This window comes from Oncorhynchus gorbuscha, linkage group LG03 (genome assembly GCF_021184085.1).
Source record: "Oncorhynchus gorbuscha isolate QuinsamMale2020 ecotype Even-year linkage group LG03, OgorEven_v1.0, whole genome shotgun sequence".
In the NCBI taxonomy this organism is placed as follows: Eukaryota; Metazoa; Chordata; class Actinopteri; order Salmoniformes; family Salmonidae; genus Oncorhynchus; species Oncorhynchus gorbuscha.
In genome coordinates, this window is record NC_060175.1 from 19,661,056 (window position 1) to 19,670,813 (window position 9,758).

General features: G+C 43.2%; 1 protein-coding gene across 1 annotated transcript; it reads right to left on the reverse strand.

Annotated features, from left to right (window-relative positions):
• Positions 1-865: 865 nt before the first annotated feature.
• On the reverse strand, positions 866-7,495 carry LOC124016471 (putative protein TPRXL). Its single transcript, XM_046332049.1, has 2 exons — positions 7,470-7,495; positions 866-1,664 (listed from the first exon to the last, which is right to left on the reverse strand). The coding sequence occupies exons 1-2, from the start codon at positions 7,493-7,495 to the stop codon at positions 866-868; spliced, it is 825 nt and encodes a 274-aa protein (XP_046188005.1).
• Positions 7,496-9,758: the final 2,263 nt, after the last annotated feature.

Sequence of the window (9,758 nt, forward strand, 5' to 3'; positions counted from 1 at the left end):
TCTATCTCTCTGTCTCTCTCTCTCTTTCTATCTCTCTCTCCTCTCTCTTTCTCTCTCTATCGCTATCCCCTCTCTCATCCTTGGCAGACATCACAAAACTCCACCCAACTGAGAGACTTTGCCAAGAAGAGAATGTCCCATCCCAGAAGCATATGGACACGTAGTAAACTCCTCCTCCCTGCATCCCCTGTCCTCTACCCTCCTCCCCTCTGATTCCTGAGGAGTGCTCAATGCACAGCTGTAATTAGAGTCAGACATATGCCCTATACCCCGTCACACCGCTCACAACAGCACATCCTTATTCAGCTCTCTACTGTCAGTGTTGTATTAAAAACCAATGACACACACATATAGATACAGCATTATGGGTATGGCATCCGTATTAGGAACCATTTTCATCTTGTGGACAAGGGTGACCTGTATTGTGGGATCTGGGGTAATAGGAGGGAGGGGGTTGGTGGGATCATTGCAGTATTCATTTATGCTAGAGCAGTTCTGTGCATTGCTGGGTGTTAGCTGTGTGCTAGCTGGTACTGCCTGTGGGTATACTGACAGCAAATGATTACATGGTACTTGCTATGCACTGCTACTGGCTGATACTATGGTGCTGGCAATGGCTTGGCGATGTATGATGGACTTGGTTTGAACTTGGGTTCTGATTGCCACAAGATAGTTATCCCTCTAAACTTAAGCCTAGACATTAGCTTGAGGAGTTGTCAGGCAAGGTTATTATTCATACAAACACAGTTCAAATGGTGATTTTCCGATGAATGTTGCTATCGGGGTGTGTGTATACTGCCCACTGTTTTATTAATGTCTGTTTGCTGATGTTACATTACTGTGAGCGTGGTTGGCATACCAGGTTTTAAACTTGAGCTCTGCTGTGGTGGAAGATGAGCTCTGCTGTGGGTGAAGATGAGCTCTGCTGTGGGGGAAGATGAGCTCTGCTGTGGGGGAAGATGAGCTCTGCTGTGGAGGAAGATGAGCTCTGCTGTGGAGGAAGATGAGCTCTGCTGTGGGGGAAGATGAGCTCTGCTGTGGGGGAAGATGAGCTCTGCTGTGGAGGAAGATGAGCTCTGCTGTGGAGGAAGATGAGCTCTGCTGTGGGGGAAGATGAGCTCTGCTGTGGAGGAAGATGAGCTCTGCTGTGGAGGAAGATGAGCTCTGCTGTGGGGGAAGATGAGCTCTGCTGTGGGGGAAGATGAGCTCTGCTGTGGGGGAAGATGAGCTCTGCTGTGGGGAAGATGAGCTCTGCTGTGGGGAAGATGAGCTCTGCTGTGGGGAAGATGAGCTCTGCTGTGGTGGAAGATGAGCTCTGCTGTGGTGGAAGATGAGTTCTGCTGTGGTGGAAGATGAGCTCTGCTGTGGGGGAAGATGAGCTCTGCTGTGGTTGAAGATGAACTCTGCTGTGGTGGAAGATGAACTCTGCTGTGGTGGAAGATGAGCTCTGCTGTGGTGGAAGATGAACTCTGCTGTGGGGGAAGATGAGCTCTACTGTGGTGGAAGATGAGCTCTGCTGTGGGGGAAGATGAGCTCTGCTGTGGTGGAAGATGAGCTCTGCTGTGGTGGAAGATGAACTTTGCTGTGGTGGAAGATGAACTCTGCTGTGGTGGAAGATGAACTCTGCTGTGGGGGAAGATGAGCTCTGCTGTGGTGGAAGCAACCTGGACTCAGTGGTAGACGAAACATTATCCGCGACACTCCAATTAGTATTGTATGTTACGTTTTGTATGGTATGTACTATCACTGACTTTGCTGATAGCAACTTTATTGAGTACAAATGTACTGTACTTACTATGACTGAGCTATATTAAGATGAATGCACTAACTATAAGTCGAACTGGATAAGACCATCTAAGACCATTGCTATTTTGGTTAGTGATTATTGTCTTATTTCACTGAAGAGCCTCCAGCCCTGCTCAACATGCCTTAGCTAACCCTTTTGTTCCACCTTCCACACATGCAGTGACCTCACCTGGTTGAAATGGTGTGTCTAGACACAATACCTCTCTCATCGTCACTCAATGCCTAGGTTTACTTCCACTGTATTCACATCCTACCATACCCTTGTCTGTACATTATGCCTTGAATCTATTCTTCCATGCCCAGAATCTTGCTCCGTTTACTCCGAAAGCACTGGACGACCAGTTCTTATAGCCTTTAGCTGTACCCTTAGCCTACTCCTCCTCTGTTCCTCTGGTGATGTAGAGGTTAATCAAGGCCCTGTAGTGCCTAGCTCCACTCCCATTCCCCAGGCGCTCTCTGTCAGTAGAGGATGCTTGGTTATTCTTTAAAAAGTGCTTTCCTCACCATCTTAAATAAGCATGCCCCTTTAAAAAAATGTAGAACCAGGAAATGTAGAACTAGGAACAGATATAGCCCTGACTTTCCTTGACCAGGACAAAAACACAAAAACATCCTGTGGAGTACTGCATTAGCATAGAATTGCCCCCTCGATATGCAACTTTTCAGGGAAGTTAGGAACAAATATACACAGGCAGTTAGGAAAGCAGAGGCTAGCTTTTTCAAACATAAATTTGGATCCTGTAGCACAAACTGCAAAAGGTTCTGGGACACTGTAAAGTCCATGGAGAATAAGATCACCTCCTCTCAGCTGCCCTCTGCACTGAGGCTAGAAAACACTGTCACCATCGATAATTCCATGCTTTCCACCTGTCTACCCTAACCCCGGTCAACAGCCCTGCACCCCCCTCAGCAACTTGTCCAAGCTTCCCCCATTTCTCCTTCACCCAAATCCAAATAGTCGATGTTCTGAAAGAGCTGCAAAATCTGGACCCCTGTAAATCAGCCGGGCTAGACAATCTGGACCCTCTCTTTCTAAAATGATCCTCCGCAATTGTTGCAACCCCTATTACTAGCCTGTTCAACCTCTCTTTCCTATCGTCTGAGATCCCCAAAGATTGGAAATCTGCCACAGTCATCCCCCTCTTCAAAGGGGGAGACACTCTAGACTCAAAATACTACGGATCAATATCTATCTATTCTACTCTTCCTTTCTAAGGTCTTTGAAAGCCAAGTTAATTAAAACATGTTAAGGATAGGGCTGACTACTGCCCCCTTTGGAGGAATTGTGTGCCCATAGTAAACAGAAAACAAATCTGTCCAAAATTGCTAATATATGCATATAATAATTATTATTGAATATAAAACACTCTAAAGCTTCTAAAACCGTTCAAATTATGTCTGTATGTAAAGCAGAACTCTCGGGGCAGCCATTCTCCCAAACTCTCTCTTGTCATCAGAAAAGTTGGCCCAACTTTGACGTCATCGCCCCCACCCTTCCCAAGCAGCTACAGACCTGGGAACAGTTTCTATGTCTTCAGCGCGATGTCTGCTTTCAATGGGGCTTGCCATTGTGAGAATCGCGCGCCCACGAGACTTTTGGCGGGCTGAAACCTTCGGGTCACGCGAAAAAACAAGTACTTTCATGCGCGCGGACGCTCCAGAGCTCTTCCAGGATTGACCAAACGATGTCGGTGTTTCTGTTCGTGCTAAGGATTGTTTTCCACGTGTATAACATGCTAAAGCTTGATTTTGCACTTAGTGTGACCAGTTTAGTCGACATATAATATGTAATTTTGAAGTTTTGGTGCGCATCCACTAGAATTTTGGCTGCATTTCGACCGGAATTTGTTGCGTTTGATAACCTAAAGACACAGACTTCAAAACCAAACTATGTTTTTGGTAAGTATAACTCCTTCCAGGTCTTCTGATGGAAGAACATCAAAGGTAAGGGAATATTTATGTGGTAAATTTGGGTTTCTGTGGACTCCAAGATAGAGGAGACGTAATGCTAATTTCTGAGCGCCGTCTCATATTATAGCCTAGTGAACGAATTCTGTAACGTTAAAAATAAATGTAACACAGCGGTTGTATTAAGAAGAAGTGTATCATTCTATCTATGTGTAGAACATGTTGCCTTTGTTGTCCATAAGCCATTTTGCCACAACTTTGGAAGTATGCTTGGGTCATTATCCATTTGGAAGACCCATTTGCGACCAAGCTTTAACTGATGTCTTGAGATTTTGCTTCAATATATCCACATGATTTTCCTACCTCATGATGCCATCTATTTTGTGAAGTGCACCAGTCCCTCCTGCAGCAAAGCACCTCCACGACATGATGCTGCCACCCCCATGCTTCACGGTTGGGATGATCTTCGGCTTGCAAGCCTCCCCCTTTTTCCTCCAAACATAATGGTGGTCATGATGGCCAAACTGTTCTGTTCTTGTTTCATCAGACCAGATGACATTTCTCCAAATAGTATGATCTTTGTCCCCATGTGCAGTTGCAAACCTTAGTCTGGCTTTGGCTTCTTCCTTGCTGTGCGGCCTTTCAGGTTATGTCGATATAGGACTCGTTTTACTTTGGATATAGATACTTTTGAACCTTTTTCCTCCAGCATCTTTACAAGGTCCTTTGCTGTTGTTCTGGGATTGATTTGCACTTTTCGCACCAAAGTACGTTCATCTCTAAGAGACAGAATGCATCTCCTTCCTGAGCGGTATGATGGCTGCGTGTTCCCATGGTGTCTATACTTGCATACTATTGTTTGTACAGATGAACATGGAACCTTCAGACTTTTGGAAATTGCTCCCGAGGATGAACCAGACTTGTGGATGTCTACAATTATTTTTCTGAGGTCTTGGCTGATTTTCCCATGATTTCAAGCAAAGAGGCACTGAGTGTGAAGGTAGGCCTTGAAATACATCCACAGGTACACCTCCAATTGACTCCAATTATTTCAATTAGCCTATCAGAAGCTTCTAAAGCCATGACATAATTTTCTGGAATTTTCCAAGCTGTTTAAAGGCAAAATCAACTTAGTGTATGTAAACTTCTGACCAACTGGAATTGTGATACACTGAATTATACTTGAAATAATCTGTCTGTAAACAACTGTTGGAAAAATTACTTGTGTTATGCACAAGTAGATGTCCTAACCAAATAGCCAAAACTATAGTCTGTTAACAAGAAATTTGTGGAGTGAATGAAGAACAAGTTTTAATGACTCCAACCTAAGTGTATGTAAACTTCTGACTTCAACTGTACCTCTTACTGAATTTCATCAAGGTAAACACTTCTGTAATATGACACAACTGTACTCAGTAAATAAAACACGAGGCAGCAGTGTATACACAGTAAATAAAACACTAGGCAGCAGTATATACACAGTAAATAAAACACGAGGCAGCAGTATATACACAGTAAATAAAACACTAGGCAGCAGTATATACACAGTAAATAAAACACTAGGCAGCAGTGTATACACAGTAAATAAAACACGAGGCAGCAGTATATACACAGTAAATAAAACACTAGGCAGCAGTGTATACACAGTAAATAAAACATGAGGCAGCAGTGTATACACAGTAAATAAAACATGAGGCAGCAGTGTATACACAGTAAATAAACCACTAGGCAGCAGTGTATACACAGTAAATAAAACACGAGGCAGCAGTATATACATAGTAAATAAAACACTAGGCAGCAGTGTATACACAGTAAATAAAACATGATGCAGCAGTGTATACACAGTAAATAAAACACTAGGCAGCAGTGTATACACAGTAAATAAAACACTAGGCAGCAGTGTATACACAGTAAATAAAACACGAGGCAGCAGTGTATACACAGTAAATAAAACACTAGGCAGCAGTGTATACACAGTAAATAAAACACTAGGCAGCAGTGTATACACAGTAAATAAAACACGAGGCAGCAGTGTATACACAGTAAATAAAACACAAGGCAGCAGTATATACACAGTAAATAAAACATGAGGCAGCAGTGTATACACAGTAAATAAAACACTAGGCAGCAGTGTATACACAGTAAATAAAACACAATGCAGCAGTGTATACACAGTAAATAAAACACGATGCAGCTGTATATACGCAGTAAATAAAACACTAGGCAGCAGTGTATACACAGTAAGTAAAACACGAGGCAGCAGTATGTACACAGTAAGTAAAACACGAGGCAGCAGTATATACACATTAATTCAAACACAAGGCAGCAGTATATACATAGTAAATAAATCTGATCTTACAAATACTCTTACAAATATTCTCTATCCACCCCAGAACTGCAGTGACCTGTTGTACACAGCCCTCTTTTTACAGGGAAGAAGAAAGCTTCAGTATTACTCTGACCTGAAATTATGTACGGAAGTCACAACTAGCAGAGCACTAACTTTCCAGGCATTTAATCATTCTTTCCCTTTCAATTGGAGGTCAATTACATTCAGGTTAAAGACTTCCTTAAAGCAGTGTTTCCAGAACTGTTCATTGGTCCCTGTCGAAATAATTTATATGACGCATTGATGTGATTGATTTTAAATGGAGACCAATGGCATGCCCTGAAATCCTGTACTACACTCATGGAGCGGTTATCTATTTTCATTATGCAGCACGTTGCTGTCCCAGCAAACATTGACGATTTGTCATTGTGGATTGTTTCTGTTTCCCCAACTCACATTTTTCACAATTGTCTGGGTGGCAGTATATATAAAAGTGTATGGGCGGCTTCATAATTTCAACCAGTAGTTTGCTTGCGTGTTTTTTTGCCCAAATAATTATTTGGTAGTTGTTTTGGTTAGTGTGTGTGTGTGTGCGCGTGTGTGTTGATGGCCCAATCCTCATGATCAGAACCAGAACACCAAAACTGTAACCATTAATGTGTTGTGCATTACGATTCAAATGATATGTTATTAAAATCATTTTGAGGCCTTACGTACCCTGCTGGTTCCCTCTACTGCATCAGTACCTAATAGCACCTCCAGGGGTTTGTTTTAAACCAAAGAAGTGATAGTCAACACCTAAAGCTGTTTATTCTAATCAAACTTACACTCTTGTAATTGTGTGTTTTTGAAAACCATAACTAATAATATGTATCATAGTGTGGATGGTGCTGATAATGGTCAGTGGTGGTGATTATCCTTTTCATCCCATTCTGATCCTTGTTGTGATTATCCTTTTCATCACATGCTGATCCGTGTTGTGATTATCCTTTTCATCACATGCTGATCCGTGTTGTGATTATCCTTTTCATCCCATGCTGATCCGTGTTGTGATTATCCTTTTCATCACATGCTGATCCGTGTTGTGATTATCCTTTTCATCACATGCTGATCCGTGTTGTGATTATCCTTTTCATCACATGCTGATCCGTGTTGTGATTATCCTTTTCATCCCATTCTGATCCTTGTTGTGATTATCATTTTCATCACATGCTGATCCGTGTTGTGATTATCCTTTTCATCACATGCTGATCCGTGTTGTGATGATCTTTTTCAGTACATTCTGATCCTTGTTGTGATGATCTTTTTCATCACATTTTTATCCTTGTTGTGATTGTGAAATCGGAGAAGGCTCATTGGTCATGCATGACAGATAGAAGGATAGAAACGGACTCATTAAAAAACGGCCACACGTGGCAATGCATACTGGGAGCTGCTACCGTTGGCAACCATTGATCCCTGGCACCAATATGTAGGGCAGTGTTTAATGAATGCACAGAACAAAGGTGCTGAGATTAGAGAATAAATATGGAAAGGGAGGTAGAGTGATAGAGATGGTGGAGGGAAGAAATTACGAGAGAAAGAAGGAGAGATGCTAGGGTTATTAAAGAGAGGGATGAAATGCTATTGTTCCCGGGTCCTCAGGGGAGTTTTCCTCTCTTTGTGAAAATATGCCAGAGCGCTCAGCCAAGCCCTGGTGTGTGTGTGTGTGTGTGTGTGTGTGTGTGTGTGTGTGTGTGTGTGTGTGTGTGTGTGTGTGTGTGTGTGTGTGTGTGTGTGTGTGTGTGTGTGTGTGTGTGTGTGTGTGTGTGTGTGTGTGTGTGTGTGTGTGTGTGTGTTTTCGTATGTGTTTCTGTATGTCTGTGCAATTCACAAGTCTAATTAAGGTGGTCTACTGACACACACACACATCACACAGGCGCACACACGCGTATATACTCACACACACAGAAGCACACACATATACTCCCACCACAACAAGTGCATAAACACAGACACTGACACGTACACACACAAAGTAAGTACACGAGCCAAGCAAAACTGAACCAGACTTGGGCCGGCCCTGCACAACAGGCTTTGCACTTAAGCTTCAACTAATTGGGATAAAGGCAAGCCAAAGGCCCTTCTCCAGCTGTGTCAGTTGAGCACTAGACTGGAGAAAGCTTTCCTTCTCTCTCCAATTAATTTACATGAGCTTCAACTGGATCGATTCCGCTTCCCATTTATATTCCTCCTTTTTTACATTATTTTAATTCGGTATGTATTGCTTTTTTTATTGGCTCGATCAGAAAAAATTGGAAAAGCCAGATGTTATATTGCGGTCTCGGTGCTTCTTCATTCTCTCCATTCTCTGGGTGTAACGTGTTATCTGGAGAGCGGATCTATAAAGCTTTGCAATTTGCTTTTTCTAAGTGGGAGGACAATAGGGTCGTTTTGGAGATTTTCCTACCAGTCTGTCAATTTAAAGATAGGGATTAAACAACGAGAGGCTGTCCCTGAGCCACTTGCACCGCAGGGGGCCCTAACTATGATGGCAGCATACAGGATGTAACATAATTGCATGGCTACAGTACATTGGATCTCTCACCCTCCCCCTCTTTGTCTCTATATGTATCTCCATGGTAGTGGTGGATGAGATGGTTCTTGTCTGTTACCACACCAACCACCGCCTATCATATAATTGGATTTATGTAGAAGGCCATGATATGCTGAGAGACGGTAGGAGAGACAGACAGGTTGAAAGAAAGGATTAGAGAGAGAGACGAAGACAGAGAAAGAAAGACAGAGAGAGAGAGACAAAGGTAAAGAGAGTGAGAAATAGAGAGAGATTCTGTAATCCAACTGGATACCAGCAACAGTCCGGCCCTCCAGATTGACATGACCTCATCCAGCAACAGTCCAGCCATCCTCATTAAAATGACCTCATTCAGCAACAGTCCAGCCATCCAGACTGACATGACTTCCTCCAGCAACAGTCCAGCCCTTCTCATTAACATGACCTCATCCAGCAACAGTGTCATGTTTTGTCCTATATTGTCTTGTCATTATGCTTTCCCTTCTGTTCATTTTCCCCTGCTGGTCTTATTAGGTTCGTTCCCTTTTTCTATCCCTCTCTCTCCCCCTCCCTCTCTCTCCTCTCTCTATCGTTCCGTTCCTGCTCCCAGCTGTTCCTCATTCTCCTAACTCACTCATTTAGTCTTTTCACACCTGTCCCCTATTTTGTCCTCTGATTAGAGTCCCTATTTCTAACCTTGTTTTCCACTTCTGTCCTTGTCGGATCCTTGTATGATGTTCGCTGTGCTGTGTCCTTGTCTCGCCCTGTCGTGTCTTGTCTCCTTCAGATGCTGCGTGTGAGCAGGTGTCTGAGTCTGCTACGGTCGGTGCCTTCCCGAAGCAACCTGCAGTCAATGCTCGAGTCTCCAGTCTGTCCTCGTTACTACGAGTGGATTTAAGTTTTTTCCTGTTTTGTTTTCGTCTTGAGTTTTACTGGAATAAAGACTCTAAGTCGCTAAGTCGCTTTTGGGTCCTCATTCACTTGCATAACAAACAGTCCAGCCATCCAGACTAACATGACCTCATCCAGCAACAATCCAGCCAGCCATCCAGACTGACATGACCTCATCCAGCAAAAGTCCAGCCCTTCTCATTAACATGACCTCATCCAGCAACAGTCCAGCCATCCAGACTGACATGACCTCATCCAGCAACAATCCAG

Bases quoted from the DNA above. Each gene is read 5' to 3' on its own strand.
- LOC124016471 (XM_046332049.1), bottom strand. From the start codon at position 7,495: ATGGTTGCCAACGGTAGCAGCTCCCA. The intron at 1,665-7,469 runs GTATGCATTGCC...CACTGAGTCCAG, and splicing joins GCCAACGGTAGCAGCTCCCA to GTTGCTTCCACCACAGCAGA.